At 48.0% G+C, this 23,040-nt stretch overlaps 1 protein-coding gene across 2 annotated transcripts in view; it reads left to right on the top strand.

The window, feature by feature from the left end:
- The first annotated feature begins 2,413 nt into the window (after positions 1–2,413).
- Positions 2,414–23,040, top strand: part of LOC101070809 (astrotactin-2) — a 152,946-nt gene continuing 132,319 nt past the window's right edge. Inside the window, exon 1 of one of the 2 annotated variants that reach the window (XM_029837360.1) lies at positions 2,414–3,001. In XM_029837360.1, the coding sequence (XP_029693220.1) occupies positions 2,581–3,001 (421 nt within the window). In that variant the 5' untranslated portion in view covers positions 2,414–2,580. The remainder of the gene's footprint in view (positions 3,002–23,040) is intronic. The other variant, XM_029837361.1, reaches the window with a different exon arrangement.

The following is a 23,040-nucleotide window of genomic DNA, read 5'->3' as shown; positions in this document are numbered from 1 at the left end:
ACCTATCGACCTTCCGGACTACCGACATGCCCACACACTTGGTCACGAGGAGCCACGGTGAGTTACAGGGAAGGAAACAGCATGCCGAATCAGTTTTTTTTTTTCTTTTCCGAGGAAGCAGCTGGAATGTGAATCATAGCCCCGGTGCTCGGGGATGCAGCTGTAGGTGGTGCCTGGGACAGACTCCGACTGAATGTTTCATCAGCACTGTGGAGGGAAAAAGAGCGAGTGTGTGTTTGAATATTTCAGCACCGCGGAGGGCGACATAGAGGCGGCCCGCTCGTGGCCCTTTTTCATTCAATCTGGGCCGGCGTGACAGAAAACCGCCGCCCTCAAAGACGCCGCTGTTGCATGCTCGTATTGTATTTGGTGCTGTTATTAAACACTGGTGTCCCACAAGGCGATGCAGGCGGAGAGCGACAGTGAAGTGCCCGGATTATCAGGGGAGGGAGTGTTCGGGGAAGCCTTCTGCAAGTTTAATAATACCTTCCGAGGTCACGGTCGGGTGGAAATGGAGCAGGAGGGCACCTCAGGGTGGCTGAAGGAGGACCAGTGCACCGTTTGACAACTTGAACAAAAAGAAAATAAAATGGCATTCGAGCCGTGACATTTGCTAATGATAACTGATGTTCGTGCACGGACTCCCAACGCTTCGGTGACTGCTGGCTATCGGAATTATTCTTTATATTCTTTAAGCAGCTTCAGCGGTGTTTCTTTGTCAAGTAGCTGGTGATTTTCTTGAAAATCCCCCCCCGACTCTTATTCCTGGCGCAGCGGACCGTGGCTGTGCAGATGATTGTGGGGTGGTCCTGCAGCGTCGCGCCGCTCTTTCAGGTGAAACCATGTGCTCACCTGGCTTATTCTTCCAAGTACAGGGAGGTTCTAACAGTGGATGGAGAAATCTCCAACAGCACCCGCTGCCCACTGCTCCAGGTCCAGCAACCATTAATCTCTGACTCTTCCTTAAGCCTTTCTCTCTGTTTAGCATGAAAATAAAGAAATAACATCAGACACTGTTTCAACTGCTTTTGGGTGCATACACGCATTCGAGTTGGTTCTGATTCCATCCACTTATGATCAAAGCCGAGCATCAAAGCCGGAGTTTGAAGTCTTATCTGTGTTTACATGGGCAGCACTGTCACGGTCGTTTCATAGCAACAAGGCCGTGCGTTCGATTCAATAGGTTAATTTCTAAACTCTAAATGTGTGAGCGTGCGCTGTGGCGGAGCAGAGAGCCGTCCTGCGTATCCGCCAGCAGGTCTGATTAGCAGCAGAAGATGAATGGACGGGCGCTCGTGTTTACAGCTGGGCTCAAGGTCACCGGCGTTCTCTGGCGGCGGCTCGGCCTTTACTCCAGCAACAAAAGGGTTAAAAGCACAGGGAATCGGAGGATTGATCCGCACGATTCTGCCGCATTACAGCGTTTTACTGTTTCTTTTCCGCTGCTTTAGCATGCTGCTTATGTGTGAGAGGATTCCTAAGGTTGTTCTTCTGCAGTCATTTCTGTTGAGGCGCTCATCTGCGCTTAGAAGTTCATGCTGTCAATCACAGAAGCTCCACATGAGACCAGATTGTGGTTTCACTTTTGTTTCCTTTGTTTTGTTTCCGGCAGCAGAGAGTTTGTATTTTGCAAATGTACCTGTGGGAGGTCTTATTATTATTGTTGTTGCTATCCTTTTCAACTCATATTTAAAGCAAAACAGACAAAGGCAAAAAACAAAGCTTCCACCAAGGACAGTGAAAGAAGCTCCCATCCTATTATTTATTCTGCTGCAGAGTTTCCGTCTTATTTATTTATTTATTTTAGTAGTTGTTAGATCTCCGGCTCTCTCTCTCCCCCTAAATTCATATGACAAAAGAGAAACTATAGCAGCATTAGGAGCAAATCCTGGAATATGGTCCACGCCGGACAGATGGAGAGTTGGCAGCTTGTGGGGAGCTCATGAGAAAGAAAAATCAATTATTTGGTTTTGTCTGTTTAAGTATCCTTACTTTTAATCCGATTTCGGGATGTAAAATTCTAATTTATGTACAACTGGAGTTAAGCATGTGCTTATTTATGGTTGATCGTATTATGTGATCATATTATTTTAACCATGCATCCCTCCCAGACTCAGTCCTGGAAGCAGGTTTTCCCCCCTTCACCTTTTGCCCCCCCGCAGGAACTCTGAGGAGTCTGACCCCGCCCCCTCTTGGCTTCCCAAACTAAACAGTCCTCATTAAAATGGTACTTTTCCGCGATTCCTTGGCGTTGTTATGCGCGTGTGCGCGCAACAATGATGTCACGGGACAAGAAAGAATGTGAAAACAAGTTATTTCCGTTGCTCTTTGGGGGCTTTCAGAACTGTGATCAATAATGTTGTGTTTTTTTTGACTCTCAGCGTTTGCGTAAAGGGCACATTTGCGCGCGTCATGTGGCAGCGCGGTTGGCTGTGCGCGGAGCAGATGGGATGTCATCTTCACTCCACCTGTGCTGCCGCCTCCTGGACGGACGTGACTCCTTCGCAGCGACTGTACTATAAGTGAACGGACAGCTTATGAGCCGCACTCAAAGCGAGAGAAGCACACACAGGGAGCGGGATGGCGAGGAGCATCCGACTGCCGCTGCACCTCCTTCCGCTGCTGCTCCTGCTGCTGGCGCAAACCTGGACCGTCCGAGCGAGCAGGGGGGCGACGGCGGCCGACGACGAGAGGGAGGGAGAGCGCGACGCGGACGCGCCGTGTGAGGTGAAAACCGTCACCGTGTCCACCCTGCCCGTGCTCCGGGAGAACGAGTTCAGCTTCACCGGCGCTGCCTCCGGGAGCGTGGTCGGTGGCGGCGGCGGTGGAGGAGCAGGAGGAGGAGGGGGTACTGCCGAGGCAGGTGGCGTTGCCGGAGGAGGAGTAGCAGGAGGAGGAGGAGGGGAATCCCGGCTCCTGCTGTTCGTTCGGACCGACCTACCTGGGAGAATTTCCGTCATGGATGATCTTGACAACACCGCGCTCCCCTACTTCACTCTCGGTAAGAGCTGCTCCTTCACGGGGGGAGGAGGAGGAGGAGGAGTGGGAAGGGGGGGCTGCACATGCTGTCACACTCGTCCTGTTTTCCTTCCATTTCAAACTAAAACTGGGCTGTGGAGGAAGTGGCACAGCTCAGTGTTGCAACAGCAACTCGAATGCGATGTTTAAATGACGGCTGCAGCAGCTCTGGGGACCAGAAACTCCCACAAACTTCCCCGATCTGCGCTTAAATGTGATTATGAGGGGGGATTTCATGCCGACCCTGCAATCAAGGCGCACAATTCACTCCTGCAAATGTGCATGAAATTGGTATTTTAGTCTCGCAGCAGGCGTCCAGCACTCTGAATGATGGGACTGAATGATGGGCTAAATCCTGGACTGCTGTTGATGTGTGCTGTTTTTTGGGGTTTTTATTGTTTTGGTCTCACTTTCAATACCGCTGGCTTTGAGGGGTTCGGGGTGGCGTTGAGGTTGGCGGTCTAAGCAGGAAGTAAACTCAGTCCCATTCTTTACACGAGCCATCCTGGAACACTGTAGCTGTGCACCAAGTGCAAAGCTCACAGTAATGTTTGTTTAATGTAATCAGCCACACACGGCGGGCCATAATTGCACACAGCCCTTCATGTTCTTCCTTCTCTTTTGCACTTTGCAATCTCGTCAGGGAGTCAGAGCTGGCTCCCTGTGAAAGGAAGCCTGTTCTACTGCAAACACAAAGCGGCACGGCCCCTGCGGAGGTCGGCGGCGTGGACGTCGAGGGAGAATCTGTTACTCGTTGCTACATATTTCCTCCGACTCTCCTTCCTCTGGTCTTTGTTATTGCTGCCTGTGCCAGGCAAAGGCAGGCGGGCGGAGAGCCGGAGCGTGAAGCTAGTAAATCACTTTCTATTCTCATTAAGGACAGCTGTTGACTGGCGAGAAAGGCCCCTCTGTCCTCCCAGTCCACCAGCCAGCCAGCAAATGTGCTGCTTCACCCCTTCCGGTGCATGTTTGCAGAGAGGAGGAAGACGAAGAGGAGGAAAAATGACCTTAAGCGCGTCCCCGCTTGCCCTTTGACCGCGCTGTGTAACTGCGCCCCTGATGAATTTGCAGCAAATCTGAACAGCCCGATCTGCTGCTGCTGCCGATTTTAGCGAGATTAAAACAAACCACTGTCAAGAAGACCAAGCGGCTGGGGGAGAGACGAAGACGTGGAAACCTTATAATGTTCTAATTGGAGTCTGGAGCTGAGCCAAGCGGGAGGTTTTGCATGCATCTTCAGTGTTTACCACAATAATGCATTCGGCTTTCCTCACAGCTTTTTCCCTGATGGATGCATTAGTGGTCTGCATATGAAAGGCTCAAACCCTTAAAAAGCCGAGGAAGAAAACCTTTGGTCCATTTTAGTCATATAAAATAAGCTAGTTGAGTTGGAGAGTCTTTTTTATAGCACCTGCTTTCACCATGCATCAATATTATCAATCTTCCCCCACTTTTCTCCATGTATTTGTTTGATTTCTTGTCTTTTGATATGTTTAATGTGCACATGAGTTTATGAAGGACCGTGTGGATCCAGTCCAAAGCCAGCAACGTCCTCTCTTACAGATGGATTTATACATTATCAGAGGCAAAGCAGCAAATGTCGCCTTCTTATGTTGACCTGAGCTCAGGAAGGCGCTGCAACTGCATCGAAATCTACCTGCCCGCCACTTTCAAACTGGTGAATTTTCACCGAGGGGGCGTCGGGTAAACAGGGCGACGAGTTAGCATTGTAATTCTGTAACTTCATGGCGAAGGAGCCGTTTCATCCCAGCAGCGTTTTTGCTAGGTCTTGCACAGATTTCCAATTATTTTCCAAATGTCAGCCTCGTGTCGGCCTCTGTGATACGATGAAATGTCCGACCGCGCTGTGGAGGCAGCCTCGGCGGTTGGGGGGGCAGCGGTGGGGAAGGACAAAGAGTCCTCCTCCTGCTGTGGTCTGCCTTCTCACCTTTGATTTATTACCTCATGTGTCATGGAGAATGGATGAGCAGGAAAGGGCACAGCAGAGGAAACACACGCGGCTCTCCCCTCTTTCTAATTTTGAGCCTTTTTTTGGTGTTGAATAATTAAGAAGCCCAGCACAAACAATCATGATAAAAAACCCTGCAACAACGCTTTTGCTTTCAGACCAAAGTCATATTTAAATCCCCTCCCCTGGAAAGGTTCGTCCACGGAGTGTCAGTATGCAATATGCAGTGGTTCCTTCTTTATTGTTGTTCTTTGTGCATCAGATCAGCTGGCACATTCCCTGAAAGACCGTCACATTCCCTGAAAGACCGTCACATTCCCTGAAAGACTGTTTTAAAAAAAAGTTATTCATTAGATCAATGAGATACCCTTGAATATCAATGACGAGGTGAAGATTCACTCTAATTGTGCAGTTATTTTCATGTAGCTTTGACCCTTTTCAAGAATTAGAACCACAACCTCTGAATATAGCTCCAGTTCTGTTAAATAAAATCTAATGAGTCATTTAAAGGTCCAGTCTTTCACAATTTGAATATATTATACAGACTGTCTGTTCATGTGTTTGCGTCTCCAGTTGTGATAACTCTTCCCCAGCGTCTATGGGCTGCCCCTCCATGTTTGAGCCTAGTGCCCCACAGCAATCCTATGACCCTGTGGGCTGCAAGTGTTCAGTTCATTCATCCTGTGCTTCCACCAGTAGGTGGTGCTACATCTCCCACAAGACACTGGCGTTTTGAGACTATCATATTTTCTAGCCTGATCTCTTCAGCCTTTTTATAAAAAATCAGGGTGTTAGCCAAGATGGCCGACTCAAGCAAGCCCAACTAATAGTTCAAATGTTCTGAAACCCTCAAAGAGATTCAAATTCCGCTACCTTGCATTACCTCGGCCCGTCGTTTTGGGCTATATTTTTACACTTTTCCTTCCTTGCAGCCTATTTTCACCCACTCCCGATCAAACAAATGCGTGTCAGCAGCCCTTTCATCTCTCTCTGTCCCTCCCTCTCTTTTCTCCATCATTCCTAGCAGGAGTCAGAGGAGACCATCGCTGGCTCCATGATGGATGCAGCATGGCAGCGCCGTGTTCCCTGGCTCAGAACATGTGCGTGCTGCACTACAGCTCCATCGTTTGTGAGAGGTTGATTGAACTGAGGGGCAGACGATGAAGGAGGGGGGGCAGGTCAAGAGGAGAGACCGGGAGTTATTACAAGTGTTAAACCAACATGGGGGTGTGAGGAGTTTTCACAGGAAAGCTGATTTTTTGCCATTTTAGATAAATAAAAGTTGGGTTGTTTTTTGGGAAGGGGGCATGTCAACGACCAGGATGTGAGCTGCTATGTTGTCCTTACAGCTGCGAGAAGGGTGGAACTGTCAATCATTTGCCCACTTTATTAATTAAAACCAAACGCATCATGTTTACACTTGAACGCAGCATGAAGAGGTGGACGGTAGTGCTGAGAAGTGAAGGGTTCTCAGTTCAAGTCCCGGTGCGGGCAAAACTTGGAAGGTGTTCAGGTAGCAGGTGGCAGGACACCGTGCCAAAGTACCCTTGAGAAAGGTCCTCCTTTCAGGGTCAAAGGTGAAGGCAGTGGGTGAAGGCAGGTCCACCCCTGGGTGAGTCACTAGTTCATCACAGGGCCCTATATGAGCACTGAAGGTGTTTTGGCACCTTCCCCTACTACCAGAACACCTTCCGTGTTTTGGCTACAATGGGGCTCAAACCGAGAACCCTCCGCTTCTTAACCCAGTTCCCAAATGATTGAGCTACCAATGCACCCCCAAATGCTCAACGAGAGCCCAGGATGAGCTCGGGGACTCGTTCAGGGGTGGACCCTGCCCATATGTAGCTGGGATAGGCTCCTTTTGACCCCCAAAGGAATATGTCAGCCAAGAAAAAAAAAAAGAAATAGTAGCATGAAAAGAGCTTCCAAAGAGAATTTAATGTTTGAGAGCAATCACTTTGTCCATTTGATTAACATGTTCCTAACTTTTTTAACCAATAACCATAATTCACAGTAAATGTTAGAAGAGTGCAACCAGATTTCCCATTTTCTCCTTTACAAAAACCAATGCATGTGCGACGTGGTCAGGCGGTCTCCTCTGCTTTGAGGGAAGTCCTGTGTGGTTGCACTGGTGCGAAGCTCTGATCCTGAGATAATCATTTCATTATTACCATTGCTGAGAGGCACGCTCTTGTAATCTCTGACGGACCGAATAAAGAGTTTTATGGTAATGCCTCTAATGAATGCAGGGGCCCACTTCCTCCTTGTGTATTTTCTTTGATTTAACAACCTGCAGTGTTGCCGTATCTTCTTCTCCCGTTTTCCCTTAATTGGCGGAGCGGATCAAAGTTGGTATGTGCTGGACAGGATAAGATGTCTGACGCGATCCTCCCGTTTGGTTGGGAGCCGAACTCCAAATGCGAGCTCCTGAAATCTGCCGATGCTGTTTGCGCACTTGCAAAAACACCTCGGGTTACCAACCTGACAGGCGCCTTAGCCATTAGCACGTGGAAGCGGGACCTCGGCGGCCTCTTTGAAAGCTTTTGTGGGTTAAGTGACAAGTGGGTTCTCTCGGTGCTCCGTCTGTCCAAACTAAACAGGCGTGTCTTCCTCCGCCATTGTGGACCTTTGGGCCTGTAATTTCTTTATTGTAGCATTATAATCTTATCTATGATGCCGCTAAGCGTCTCTGCAGCGATGGAGGGAAACGCTAGCGCCTGGATGGAGCATTTCAAAAGATTTATAAATGTACTCCTTGTCCTACCAGAGAGTGCCATTCTAATCTGTACCCTGAATGCATAATGTGACACTGATTTATAAAAGCAATTCAATTTAGCTGCTCTCTTCACTTCTCAGGCTCTCCTAGCGTGTCCCCCCACCACATAATAGAAGATCCCATGTGACAAAAACTGTGTAATGCATTTGGCCTCTCCATAAAATACTCTTTATAAGGCTGGGCAGACATCTGGGGCTCTGGGAGCCTGGCCAAAATCCATCAACAAACCTTAAAAAAAAGGACAAATCTCTTGAACGCAAGCATGATATGTAGACGCGTTGGATATTTCACAAAGTTCAAGTTTGCGTACGGATCGCCGAGGCCCTCTGGGGGCCGTAATGCATTCAGCGCCTGGAGGAGGAGCATGCATAACCTTTCAAACGAAGCAGCAAGTTGATGGGATAACAGACAAGAGGCAGAAGGTCAGGTCTCCATGAAAGGTTAATTGGATAAAGACACATCAGTGGATTCATGTTTGAACGCGGCGAGACCGAGGGTTTCGTCTGTCGCTCTGTTGGAGCCGCGTTGGATACGAGGAGCCCAAACAAGCTTCGAATGGATGAACTCGCTTGCCGCTACTCTGTTATATGGCTTGATTGATTTTGTGAGGTTCGCAGCCGAGCCGCAAATTTGAATATCTCTTTTTTTTCCTCCCTCCCTGTCAGAATGTGATACATATTCTTTTTTCTTTTGGGATCTGCTGTTGCTGGCGGATCAATACCGATGCAGAGGAGCCTGGCATTTCATTCCGGGGATCAATCCCGCTGTAAAAACTTTGCGGTGTGGGTACTCGCCGAAGTCAGCGCGTGTTTGAGCCGGGTCCGGGTCCCTTTACGCCGACGATGGAGAAAATGGCTCCTGTTGGGAATGAAAGGGAATCGCCTGTTTGGTTTTCCGGTTTGCCTGTTGGTTCTGATTCTCTTCTATCATTGAAATTGATTGGTTTGTTCTTGCCGTGTTGGCACCTATAGAAATCCAAACGCTTGTGTTGAGGGTTTAAAGCCGAGCGGAGGAGAGAACACAGATGCCGGCTGTAGGTTTTGAACACAGAGTAGAGGTTGTTTTCCTCCCAGAGGCGGCGAGCGCTGGCGGTTTTGCAGCATTTCTGAAGTTAGCACAAGAATCATGTGAGAATTCTCAGGGCATGCAAGAGCAAGTGGAATTTCCTGTGCTTGGGGAGTGTGTGTGTCAGTGCGTGTGTGAGTGTTTGCGACTTATCTCGCCAGAGTTGTAATTGAAATCCTGTTTTGGCTGGTTTCGGGCCGCTCTCTGGACGAGCTCCTCCACCGTTTATGTCTTGAAGCCATTGGTGAAGCTGCCGCGCTGAAAAATACGATTTAAGCAAACTTGGATGCATAATCTTCTTCTTTTTAAAAAAAAAAAAAATATATCACAAAGGAGAAGCGCTCTCACCTCTTCACCAAGAAATAGCAGTGACTGGATTTAAAGGGCAGTGCTGAAGCTATATTTACTCGTTAGCGTCGTTGGCCTTTGTCTGACGTGTTCTGTGTCATCGCTGTATTTATAGTCTGATTTATAATTCACTCACCGGTGTTTAGCTGTGGTGCCGAGGCTTTATTTGTTGCAAGATGGTGTGAGATGAATAAGTGTAAATGATTTGTATTGTTGGAGACATCTCCCAGACCTGCGCTCTTCAGAGCGGCTCGGCGGCGTTCCGCAAGGCCGCGGAGGAACAGGCGGCAAGTCAGAGAGGCATCAAAGTATTAATAAAGTACCCCCTCATCTCCTGAGCCTGAACCTTCTGGAATTCACTTGCAGCTCACTCCAGTCTTCAAACAAAGCAAACGGCCTGTAAATGTCTTCCACCTTGTTGACAGGTGAGACTTTCAGATCATCGGGCAGGATGAAAAGCCTTCTTTTCCTTTTCGCCAGTCTCCAGCTGCTCTCTCACCCTCTCTCTCTCCATCCCTCTCCCTCTCTCACCCTCTCTCTCTCCATCCCTCTCCCTCTCTCTCTCTCCATCTCTCTCTCCATCCCTCTCCCTCTCTCTCTCTCCATCCCTCTCCCTCTCTCTCTCTCCATCCCTCTCTCTCACCCTCTCTCTCTCCATCCCTCTCCCTCTCTCTCTCTCCATCTCTCTCTCCATCCCTCTCCCTCTCTCTCTCTCCATCCCTCTCCCTCTCTCTCACCCTCTCTCTCTCCATCCCTCTCCCTCTCTCTCTCTCCATCTCTCTCTCCTTTCTGTCAAGGCCGTTTTTTTGCACAATAAAATGAACTCTTCTTTTTGATAACCCTTTCTGTCTTTCATTATTGAGGGAAAAATCTGACCAATCATGACCCGTTCCCCGTGTCGGGTGCATTGGTGGAGCCTTCCATTAGCAGGACATCGTCACATGTTGCAGACATGACCAGCGTGCGTTGTGTGTGATTTTAGCCATTGTTCATATAAGCTGCTCACGGCGATGCTTAAGACGCGTAAAATGGGATTTCCTTCAGAAATTTTCTCTGCACCTTGGAAACAGACCGGCCCCCGCAGCCGGCGACCCCCCCCATCCCCACACAGAGGAGGTTCTGAAGTCTAACCCTCTTATCTCTGCTTGTGTGTTTGTACCTATTTGCTTCCCTCCAAGATTTACAATCTCCCAGACTTCCCCCGGTTGAAGAAAGTGCACCACTAATCTCCTCTCCAGTGATGCTTCCCCTCCCACAGCTATTTTTCATGTTCCTTCGCATAGTTCGCCCATCCGCCATCCCAGTGGAGGCTCCTTCATCTGCGTGCTGGTACTCGTTCTTGAAGCCTCTTGTAGGGTGAAATCAAACCGTTGAATTTGGATAAATCATAGATGCTTCTGACAGGGTGCCTGGCCCTGGGGAGGGGATCCACAGTCATGTCAAGAATGTAGAACAACCTCAATTCTTTATTAACGTCTGATTGTGTTTTTATTCATCTCCGGGAAAGGAGAATGGGATTAAATGCCGGTAAAGCACAAAAGCTGACCTTGTTTTTGCTCATGAACAAAAGTGGGTACTCTGGTAACCCGAGTGGGGTTCGGTAAGATGTTTGCTGTAGCCCTGGCATGTTCAGTCACATGACATCATCAGTTCTGTTCCTCAAGCACCCTCTGATCCAGTAGAACTCGTTGGGATTTCCATGATGGAGGGCAGACGGGCTCCTCCGGGAGCCCAAACCCTGAAACGTCTACAATGGTCACGGTTGGGGTGAGGTTCTGCTGCCTTAGGGGTCAAACAGGTCCTCTGGTCCGGTAGCTCAGTCTTAGACCCAGTAGCCTTGATGTTTCTGGTTATACTTTGGCCTGGCTCCGGATTTTGCACACAGCAGAACACAAATGTGTTTAAGCTTTGTGTTTAAGAAACGGGCAGAAACATTAATCTTTATCAGGGCGCAACTACGCTGTTCAGATCACTCAAATAAATGCAACTTTCAATCGTGTTTTCTTATTTAATACTTTCATTGTCTGACTTTTATAAAAACGGCGCTGCGTAGGGCCAACCAAGACCTCTAGCGACATATTGCTAAACTGACAGCGGCAGGAAACGTACAGATGGAGGAGTCAGAATTGTTGTGTTACTGGCGGCGCCGCAAAAGAGGCTTTTCTATCTCGCTTCGTGTCAACACGGACAGTCTTTACTCGAATTCCTCCATCTGGAACCCAGCGACACAGGCGCAGCTTGCCACGAGTTTCAAACGGAGCGTCGCGTTGTCGCGCATAAACGCGGCTTTAAGAATCTTGCGTCCTGCTCTCGGGGGTAAACCTGCCTGGGCGGCCAGACCTGGACGTGTTGGAACATCCACCACGTGTAGCCTATTTTCCAGACAGTAGGATTTGAAATGGCTGATTTGAAATTCTTTTGAGATCTTCTTGAATCCATTAGCAGACGCACGCTGCTACAGCAACTCAGTGAAACCCAACCAAACATCTGAGGTTTGAGTCGGGCAAATCCCCTTAAAAATGCCGAGTACCAGTAATGATGTTTCAATGATCTGCACCTAGTGCGCTATCGTATAGGAAGAAACCCGCTCCGACTGGTATTCCGCAGCGCTCCTATTAAGCGGCTCAGTCGTGCATTCAGCCAGTGGTGATATAACAAGTGTCAGTCGCTCCCACAAAGGCAGAAGCATTCTCCCCCCGTCTGTTTCTCAGGATTCAACATTCACAGGGAGGATCCCAAACATGTGTAGCGTGTCAGTTTTTAAAGCTAGCGCACGTCATCTTCTAAGGGACTTTGCGCAAACACGGGAAGAAAATAAGGCCAACGTGGCAGTCCAGAGGAAGCCTTTGAGGTTTCTCTCCGGGAGGTTTTCTTTATTTAATCTTTACTTAATGCTCCAGTTGAGGGCAAAAAAAAAAAAAAGAATACGTGTAAAGTTTTAAAGGTTGAAATGATGAAGTGATGACATTTAATTTCAGGAATGTCAAAGGTCAGCTCGGCAGCGATATCATAATGTTCCGCAAGAACACGTTATTTATTGGCACGGCTTCGGAGCAGATGGCGGCCTGATCGTATTTCATATTTGAACAAATTGAGCCGGGGACACTAATCCTGAGTTGGTTGTGACCGTGGAGATTGGGTAGATGAAAAACCCTCCGTGTGAGAGAACCTTTTATTTATATATCAGCGGTCCATCAGAAGGGGGAAGCAGTGAAGGTAAAAGGGAACGCCATTCGGAACTGAACCTTTTTGCTACCAGGCCAGTGTGCCGGCTGAAGGTGAGGGGCAGGTGGTTTATTACCGCCATCGTACGTGTGGCAAAGCTAGCCAGATGTGACGCTTTGAATTCAACAGGGAGAACGGGTGGATGCTGCCTCATCTTTTTGGGAAATGTTTTCACCTTTCCGTGTGTACACGATCCGTAAAGGCGGCGGCGTGCTTCTGTGTGATGGTCAGGTCCTTGATAGCCTCTGATACCCACAGCCAAAGCCTAAAGACGTTGTGTCCGCACTGTCCTCGTTGCTGTCCTCGGATTTTCCCTCTGAGCTCACAAATTTAAACTTTATAAAATCTCCTGACCAAATTTAGATTGGATTTGAAGTTCGCTCTCCCTGCGGTATATTTGCTGCGGATATTCAGACGGGAAAGGTAATAAACAAAAACTCTTGGGGAGGAAGATGTGGCGTAATTACAAGCGGGAATCTTGGGGAATAAGCTAAGAGGTTTTTGAAGGACTTGGAAACATAATTGAAATCAGAAAGGTCTGAATGCACATTTACATATGATTAGCATAATAAAGCTACAGGGAAGTTCCACTTCTGTGATGAAATTCAAATAAATATTCTGTAATTATACAAAACAAAATTGGATAAACATTGAATTAATCCAAGCAGATCATTTATGAAATTCCCAATTTAGAGTTTGTTCTATCCTTTTCAGCTACAGAAATATGCGGGGGGTTGAGGCTGGTAGCCGGTGGCGTGTGTGCGGTGCGTCCTCTGCCTATAAGCTTAACAATGTGATCACTGTTCCATAACATGCCTGCAATCAGAACAAATGCGCTATTAACTCGCTAATGAGGGAGCTCAACAAACATAATTGATGGCCCCGTTGTAAACGCCACTCTGTAAACGCCACTTTGTAAACGCCACTTTGTAAACGCCACTTTGTAAACGCCACTTTGTAAACGCCACTCAACACTTAGTCCGGCTTGAAACTGCCGCCACCGTTGGACTCGGGTTTCCAAGAGATGAGGCCTCAGATGGATTTGGAAAGACTTAGGTACGTGGTGCTTTCAGGTACCTTTGAAGCGTGTACCCCGAGGCCTGGAATAATTTGAAATATTTACCAAAGCCCTGCAACCGTTGCCACGGAGAATGTGTTATTCATTAATGTGAAATACGTCTTGGCCGATTTTTAGATATTTATTTGTTCTTTTTGGTCTTAAATCACATGTCTGCCTCCTGCGAGCTTTCACGTTGGAGCTTTACAGAGATCTCACCTTCACTGCGTTAAAAAACAATCCAAAAAGTAAACAAACCTGTTTCGGTGGTGAGATTGAATGTGGGAATAAGCGCAGGCGATGCTAATGCAGCAAGGCTGCTCCCCACTCGCTGACTGTTTGCTGACTGTTTCCACTGCGAGGGTGCTCCATCTCCCCGCCCCCCCCCCCCCCCCCGCCACCTAATCTAAAACCCGACACGCACGCACGTCTCACCTGAACAACGGCGGGATTGTTTTTGATCCTGAGGAACGTGGATGTTTGTCATAGTCGTGGGGGGGGGGGGATACAAGAGACTGAAGCTTATTTTTTTCTATTATGGATAGAAGATGATATGTTCTACTCCCGCAAAGCTCAATCGTCAGAACGAATCATTCGATCGCTGGTGGAGGTGTGAAGTCTGAGAGGCGAAGCGTAAAGACAAAGGCCGCTCTGACACCTACGGCGCGCCACAAACGCTAACGTGCACCGACGAGATGGCTCCTGAAGCCTTTGGAGCAGATGGAGAGAAGCTGAAACTGAAAGAACTCCTTTCTTCCACAAGGAAAGGAGGCACTTTGCCTTCTAACCGCTGCTCTGTTACCTTGAGGCAGCCAGCGTAGAAGGACGCCGCTCTCCTAAAATTACATCGAACATAATGAACCAGGGAAAAAAAATCAAAATCAAACACAAGCAATCAAATCGCTGCTCACTGCTAGTTTTGTGAGCTAACTCCTTTCCCATCATACACTTCTGCTATCAGCTTCGCTCCTTTTATATTCGCGTTCTTTGGTGTCTCGTCGAGTCGGTTCCCCTGGATTTTGCTGGGGTTGAATTGACGATGCGCGAGAAACAAAGCTTAGCTCACCTTTTTTACGCAACGTGGGGGTGTCGGGTGGCTTTGGGTCGTGATTTGGGCTGATAAGCTTTGAAGCATTTTTACTCCACAGGGGTCAACAATGGTGGACAACGACCATATACGGCATCTGAACGGAACGGAACCGTTAGGAGTTGTTTCTGGATGGAGATGGCTTTAAATCCCACTATATGCGGCCTTGATGTCCACACCTTAGCCTTGTTAGCTTGTCAGTGCCAGACCATCCAATCTCAATAAACTAGCTCATAATCCTGTGATGGATTTTTGCCTCAGCGTTCCCACTATTCCATGCAGCCGTCTAATGGGATTTTCTGGCCTCCCTGTTATGATGGAAGAGGCCGGGGATTGTCAGGATGTTGCCACTCATCAGTCATATTAATTGCATTTCTGTGTCATTATTACAGCCTCCTAATGGATGATAGCTGCTCGCTGCTCTCTTTCCCTTTACCTAATTGAGTTTGGGTCAGTGTTCCTCCCCTTTTAATGCTTCCTGCAACTGCCTTTCCTTGTGTCTCTATAAAAAGAAGTTGTTTTTTTAAAAAAAGTCCTCCCTTCGATTACTTAATGCTGTTTGTCAGTAGATTTCAGCGGCCTTCTTAGTTTCCAACCTATTGATCGGGGCTGCTAAAGGTTACACGGCTTAAGAAAGTCAACATCTAATATACAGGGATCAAAACAAACATATTTTTAGGGTATTGATTTCCTTTTCACTGCAGCCAGTCCTCAGCGGCTAAACGTGCTAGCTGAAAGTATCCGCTAGGTCTCGGTGACGATCGTGGCAGTAAATGATTCTAAATGGTTACAGGACGGCATTAGCGTCGTCTTCGCTGTAGTTTATATGGAAATTTTATTTCATTTATTCGCTTAAAATCCACTTGATTTGTCCAAACGCACTTCGTCGATTCTAATCGCTCGCTCTGCCGTTCAAAATGGCCGTCACATCGCTAATGCTCCGTTGGAATGGCGAGCAGAAGTCGTTGGATTAGCGACAGGGCCGTATTCTCGCTGAGAAGGGTTTCTAATGATGCGTTGTGAGCTTTTATAGACTCTTCCCATGAGTGTTAGACGGGCCGCCGTAATAAGCCTCAGTCACCGATTAGAAGCCTCTGGTAAATGTCTGCGTGTTTTTGAGCGTGTGCTCTTGTCGCGTCACAGTCTTCAGCGAGCAGTTAGCTCTTTTGTCAGTTCGGCCTGAGTTTTAAAGCTACAGCGCATTTAAATGAAGATTTTAGCATTGAAATAAAGCTCTCGGCGCGACGTGTGAAGAGTTTGGATGGTTTAATTGTTAGAGTTGAGAATTTGCACCAACACTCGCAGGTTTTTGCGTGTGATTGCTCTTTAGCCACCTCATGGCGCTTTCATCTTAGGGAAGAAAAGATCTTTAGTGGTTGTCTCAGTCACCGCGCACCGATGCATCTCCCACCCATCTAAGCGAGGCTGTGCTGTCATGATGACCTTACCAGCCTGAAGCAGGTGGACTTTCCAGTTCCTTTTGGGGGGACAGGGAATTTCCCTGGATTCCTGTGATAGCATCAAAGCAGGAACAGCCTGTAGATCGCAGCAAACCTTTAGCTACATTAGCGAATAAATGCCAGGTTACGCTTACTGTGTGAGGCTAACCGAACAGACAACCAGATCATTCCGGCTCTACTTACAGGAACCACATGTGACATACTTGGGTTTTTACTGCGGAGTGCAGTTATTACTTGGCAAATAAAGGAGAAATGGATATGAAACACGTCTGAAATGTTCCGAAGTGCAGCCAAACGCTGTTATTTGATCCTGTTATTGGCCGGGTGGACTCACTGCAAATCAAATACGTGCTTCAGCCTAAAGTAAATGTGTTTCTAATGGCAACCGTGCCATTTATCTCATTAGGCAATGCAGTTTTGTGGGTTTCTTTCGCCTTTAGCGGGGGCCTGCTGACGGAAAATTAAAGATCTGCCAGGCTTCATCGGACTGGATCCTAAAGACGGAGCAGCGCTCCCTGCAGGAAGTCTCCATGTTTAGTACGCACTCAAACGGTACCCCTGAATTTTGGGCTGCAACTTTGCCGTTTTCGACCGCCGGCATCAGTCGGTAGGACTCGAACTCTTTGCCTCTTTTTGCCCCCCGGCTAAATATTCCTCCTTCTCTCCCGTTGTGCTTTTCAAATGTTTGATTATGATAATGCCGCCATGTGTCACCACAGAGTTTCCTCCTCTCGGAATAACGGCTTTCCGGTGTTTCAACTGCGCACACAGCGGGCGTGTTGCACGGAGTAGCTCGCTACCCCCAGTGGCCAGCTAGCAGGCTGGACAGCGGGGATCACCTGTGGAGTCATTTCAGCGGATAACGTTATAGAGACAACTCACCGATGGGAAACTTCTGCAGGTTGGACAGGGAATGGGAATCCCATCCATGAGTTACATTAGCATCGAACCGATACCTACAAGATTGTTGGCTGAGGTGTGTGATGGATAAATCAGAAACCAGGTGCTAAAAGCTTCATAGAGGTTTAGGAATCCACTCGCCATACTTGTGCGTTCCCGTTTCCCAATCGGTCCGGTGTGTGTGTGTGTGTGTGTGTGTGTGTGGGGGGGGGGTGCTGCCTGTCCCTGCTCACTTTTCTCCTCCCGCTTGCATCAGACGCGTTTGCCTACGAGCCAAAAGCTTTGTGGGAGTGCTGTCTCTCCCAGCGCGATGCCTTCACTGTCTTTCACACTGAACTGGAAACCCTGCAGCCGACTCTGAAGATCCGAGACGTTCCGGTATGACCAACCTAACCTCCGCAAAACTTGTGAAACATAGAGGAACAAAGTTCCTTTTGGGAATTCTGGGAGTTCAATTACACGTTGAATGGGCAGACAGCGATTATGTGGTGGTGCGTCGTCGTTTCAAGCCAAGCCGGATTTTCAGCAGCTCGGACTTCAGCAGCCAAAAAGAAAAAGATTCCAGGGGTTATTTTCCGTTCATCCCCCTGAGATCTGAAGACCTCCCGGAGGAGAGTTTTCCGGTGGATAATGTAGTTACTTGAGTCCACTTTTATGAAAGGATACTTCAGGGACGTTGCTGCCATATAGGCAACGCCGGCTGCCAAAGTTTGATGGGGGGAGAAAAAAGGAAGTGATGGAAAAGCCAGCAGCTATATGTTGTCCAGAATATCAGCTTCAGTTTTTGTAACCCTGCCAGCACAATTCCAGCGCCTCCGGTCCAACTTCTATTTATTCTGGACGCTGTTTAAGCGCTGCGGAGCCCCCCCCCGCTGTCATTTTAGCCTTTTAATTAAAAAACATGCAGCTCAAAGGAAAAACACTCGCTCTTAAATAGCCAGAGAGCTGGCTGTGGTGGGCGGGGCGCCAGTGGGCGGGGCTTCAGTGAGCGCCTACGGTTCGGATGCGGAGAGGTTTTTGTGCTTCTCCACCTCTGCCATCTGAAAACATTGAGCGGCATTAGGGATCATGCATATTTAATGGCTGTTAGCTCGCTGTGCAGCCTGGAAATTAGCTCCCTGTTCTGCTCAGGTAACGATTTTTAGCATGAAAAGGAGCAGAAAGGTTATTACGTGATTATAGAGACCCTAATTCAGTCTAATTGAATGATGTTTTAATTGGCGGGGGGACATTTGGGAGTATATTTCCCACCAGCAGTGAAAGATGGGACAATTTTGGCTTATTGTGACAGAATAATCCACTTCTTCTTCAGGAAAAACCCAGCGTGTAAACTTGGATATGGCTTTAAAGCTGTACTACTAACAGCTGGGATGTCGTTTCCGGGGAGCCACTCATCATGACTCGCATTCCCAAATCGTTGAAACGTGCGCGACAAGACATCGGGAATTCTCACTGCAGCTCATCGTTCATCTCGGCGTCATAAATGCGTTTAATCCGGAGGGTGCTGTTCCAATTTAGCGCCTGTCCGTCTCCGGCCTCGCAGTTCCCGCTCCACTCGGCTGTTTAACGGAAGCGAAGAAGAATCCGAATGATGAGTGATTCTGCGTGATGAAGGTGTCAGCCTGGACCTGATGGTGCTACGTCACAGATAAGTGACGGGCGAGGCTAGCATCAAGCTGGTAGCTTGTTTGCTTGCTTGGATCTCAAGTAAATTTATCTGTAACAAAGATGCAGAACAAACTTATTGACACCTCTTGGTGGGAAGGGGGGGGGGGGCAATCTTCTCCTCTGGGTATGTGTGCTAACGCTTTAGCAGTTTAGTGAAGGGATTTTCATTATTGGAATCCCATAATAGAAGTAAAATCACATCATTTATCGATTTTTTTTACGGCTCTATCTTACATTTTTAATGAGTCTGCTCGAGCACCATCTTTGATGCCCCCCCACCCTGTTTTATAAAGCCAACTGTGGCCCCCACGTTCTCCTCTAAGACCATCTCGGATCTGAAGTGGATCAACGTACTGGTCGAGTAAATCCAGGTGGGATAGAAATCCACTTACGGAGCTGTGATCCCAAACAGGTGGCGCCGACGCGGGTTTAGCGCTGGTCCGTGGGATGCGGGGGCGGCGGCACAATGGGGGACAGGCGCTGAACGGGAGAGCAGAGGCGATTACATCTCAGACTCCACGGGGGCGCCAGCTCTGCTCCAGAAAGAGCGCGCGGGGTTGTAGCCAGGAGCTAACGCGGGCCGACGGAGAGTAGCAGGTGGTCCTGGGGAGGATGAGTGGAGCTGCTGTGAGTTGTTGCTCCATGTTTCCATTCCACCTTTAAACTAAGGGGGAACCATGTCTGTAGTTAGCCGAGCCGCGGCTAACGATACAGGTATCGGAAGGTGAATTAGCTCCACCGTTGGAGGCGGGAAACAAGAGCCAGTCCTTTCTCCTCTATTTCGTTTCCAGGCCCTTCATTTCCTGAGCATTGACGTCTTTTTGATCATTTTTCCTCATTTTTCAGGCACTTGTTGCGCCAGTCACAAGCGCTTCCTCCTCCCAGCCACGTGACACCAGTCCTCCCGCTCATCTCTTAATCTTCTTTCTTATTTCATTGTTTGGTGTCATTGGGATCCTGGGCTGGAAGATTATAAAGGAGTGTGTCTTGCTGGAACTGCGTTCATATGCTGATGATAAGCCTCTTAACCCTAATAAACTCTAGCTTGTCAAGTTGAGTCTGATTCCCAACTGATTTATTCACCTAGACAGGAATTTAAAACAAAAAAGAGGGATTAGGCAGGATCAAGGTGATTAGAATTTCAGATTTTCTCACCAGGTAGATGATTTGAAGCTAATGTTTGAAAAATGTTTTTTTTTCTTTCAAGATTTGTAATTAGAATCTGCTTTTTTCGTGACTTTTGTTGAGTGCTGAGGGGACTAGCATGAGTACAAACATATAGTGGAGCTACAGAGCTTTTCCTACCATTAGCAAAAACATGCTAGCTTAATGTCATGAGGTTGTTTGGACTTGTGGAATGAAACATTTTTTTGTACAAGGAAAAAGCAGTTAAATCATTGAAAAATCACAATAATATCATGTTAGCACTGGCTACCGACCTGTTCGATCAGTTCTGTTGCTGGAAACAAGCCGATCACACAAAAGCGTAGCTTAAGGGACTTTAGCTGATATTTACTGTGATTAAAGTCTCCCTCTGTTGCTGTCTGCAGTGAAACGATGTACTCGAGTTGAAAATCGGGCACATTCGTGGTCACTAGCCGTGTCGTAGGTCAGCGAGCTGGTTAAAGCGAACACGGCGGACACAGCTGGGGCGTGACGCCTCGCAGCGCGAGTGTGATTCATTCCAGTGACAGAGGAGCTAACTCAGCATGCCAAAGACATCAGTGCCATTAATCAAGCCTGCCGCTGCCACGGCCGCAGGAAATTAATGAACTCCTGAAAATCTGCATTGTTTGTAGCAGCAAATGGGTTGTTAGCCCGCACACGTCTGGCTGCATTCCAGCTTAACGCTGAATAAAAAGAGATGGTTGATGCTAATAAACCATTAATTAGATTAAATGGAATTAGCCCAACATGCTATATTAGCCACTGGTATCTATTTTTTGGCATGCCGACATCTAATTTAGTGGATTTGCACTAACAGTTGTGATAGCAATTTCCTGGAGGGGCAGATTAAAAGCAATAAGGTTATTAGGTTTTGAAAATAAAAGGTATTTTTCGGCTTTCTGGGATGTTTATGGACATGCCGTGGAAGGGCTATCTAAGATTAGCCGAGCAGTCCCAGCAGGCCGCCGCGTTGTTGTGGCTTAATCACGTTATTGGCGTCTGCAGCTGAGCGGCGCTCTTAATACAAACAACAGAAGCTGTTTAAATCAACTGGGAACAGATGAATGAAGATGAAAACCAACAACAGTCCAAACTTTATCACGGAAGAATCGATACGGCGCCCAATTAGCGTGAAGCTTAATTTCCATTGCTGACCTATAGCCTGCCGCTCCAAGGTTTTAACTCTATCCCATTAGCAAAACCCATTAGAAGAACATTCTTTCACATGTTATCCAGGGGCCTTTTCCAGCGAACATCGGAACCAGTGTCATGACTTAATGGATGCTCCACGTGGCTTTGGCTCGGGCAGGTGAGCCCGCCGCCGCTGGACCAGCGTTAAATTGAAGCAAACAAGATTGAGAGATGTGAAATCAAACCAGATTGGTCTAATGGGATTGTTTTAGAAGACACCAGCATGCTCAGCAGACAAGGACCCTGTTTATCCTGTTAATGTGTCATTTTAAATACATTAGCAGTGGGAGGGGCCCCTTGGCGTTCTTTCTTTCTTTATTTGGCGTGCTGCCTCGCTAATCTGGCCGAGCACGAGGGACAATGCCTCCCAACGCCCTCGCTTTCGCTAACTGATTCTCCCGTTAGTGGGTTAATGGCTCCAAATTAGAATTGGACTTCCACTGAATTGCAAAAATTCCCGGCTAAATAAACAGAGATGACCTTGAGCAAACACGCAAACACACAAGCACGCAAACACAGAAACACACAAGCACGCAAACACAGAAACACACAAGCACGCAAAGACAGAAACACACAAGCACGGCACGTTTGTGCTGCTGAGCCCGGCGGCTAATTTCCACTTAACTCCTGCGATATTTTACATCGGTGGAAGGAGGAGGGATATAAACTGCTTTCTTTAACTGCTGAGATCCTGTTAGCGTCTCGCCCCGGCTGTGCACTGTGAAGTCACCAGACAATCATCCCCCCCCCCCCCCCCCAGTTCCTCATGCTGCCAGGCTCGCCGGCGAGTGTCTCTGAAAGTATGATTGGTTTTTCTGCAGGAGGCGGCCGGTGCACGGTCCAGCGGAACGCCGCTGTGATTGAGCCCGGCAGGAGCCGCGGCGGCTGTGGGCAGGAGTGATAAGACCTGAGTCGGTACTGGCGGGGCCCCTGGTTAGCGGGTGAGCCTTCACAGGACCCCCAGGAGGAACACAAATGTCAAGAGTTGTTTTTCCGTCTTCCCCGCATTTGTGAGTTTAGCATAGCAAGAGCAGCTTCCTCCCAAATCAGGCTAATTCGGAATTTAGCGCTATGATAACGCTGCAACAACAATGCTGCTCCGCAGACGTGACATGGAGGCCATTTAGTCGCTGCTAAATTTCTCCAATTTGTTTGCCTGACGACACAAAGTCGCCATCGTCACCTGACGTCGGTGTGAAATCCAAAAAGTGAAAATGTTTCTCACAGCTGACAGGTTTTTTTTTCCGTCTAGGTGCTATGCTAATATTCTCCCGACACTTCTGACGACTGTCGGCCAGATAAATCCCTTCCCTGTCTTTTCCTCTCCGCCTGCGCAAGCTAACTTCTCCTTCTCGCTTCCTTCATTTTGGGCTGAGACATTTGGATCCGTCCTCACTCTGTCAGATGAATAATTAAATATTCATCTGCCTCCTGTGTTGACACCGGAGATCCGAGCTTTGTGCGGCCTCGGCGATGACGCGTGGCGTGCGGGAGCGCTACGTGTCATCCAGCTTCCATCAAATAAAGTTAAACCTGGCTTGTTGCACTTACAAGCTACCCTCCGCCAACGTCTACGTCAGCACCTGCGGTGTTTATGTATCTGCCTAGGCTCCGCCCCCATTTCCAAACCGTGCCCCCGTATCTGGAACGCCGAGCAGAGCAGCTCGGCTGAAGACATTAGTGAGATAATCGCTTTGAGAGATGGTCCATTGACGCAGAATTAGATATCGACTCTGCAAACGTGCCGGTAAAATCACCAGAGGGAATTAAATTGTGATGGATTATTTTGCTGTCAGCCTCGTTTCCTGTGTGTGTTGTGTTCAGTCACACGAAATCTTGGAGGACAGTACGGCAGGTCAAAATGTCAGCTAGCATTTTTTTGTTCCCTATGTGAGATGACAAATTGTACGTTTTGATGCGAGAAGTGGTTGAAAATAATAAAAACTATACAGCCATGCTGATGTATAATGGTTTCTATGGTTACTGGAAGCAGAACAGCCTCAAATAAAGTCCAGTAATAGTTGGTGCTACGGCTAAAACCAGAATTTAGAGCTCTTGGGTGTGTTCTCCTTCCCTGCACTCTTAAAGAGCCTTTTTCCCACCTTGTGT

This window comes from Takifugu rubripes, chromosome 6 (assembly GCF_901000725.2).
Source record: "Takifugu rubripes chromosome 6, fTakRub1.2, whole genome shotgun sequence".
In the NCBI taxonomy this organism is placed as follows: domain Eukaryota; kingdom Metazoa; phylum Chordata; class Actinopteri; order Tetraodontiformes; family Tetraodontidae; genus Takifugu; species Takifugu rubripes.
This window is presented reverse-complemented; position numbering and strand designations above follow the sequence as displayed.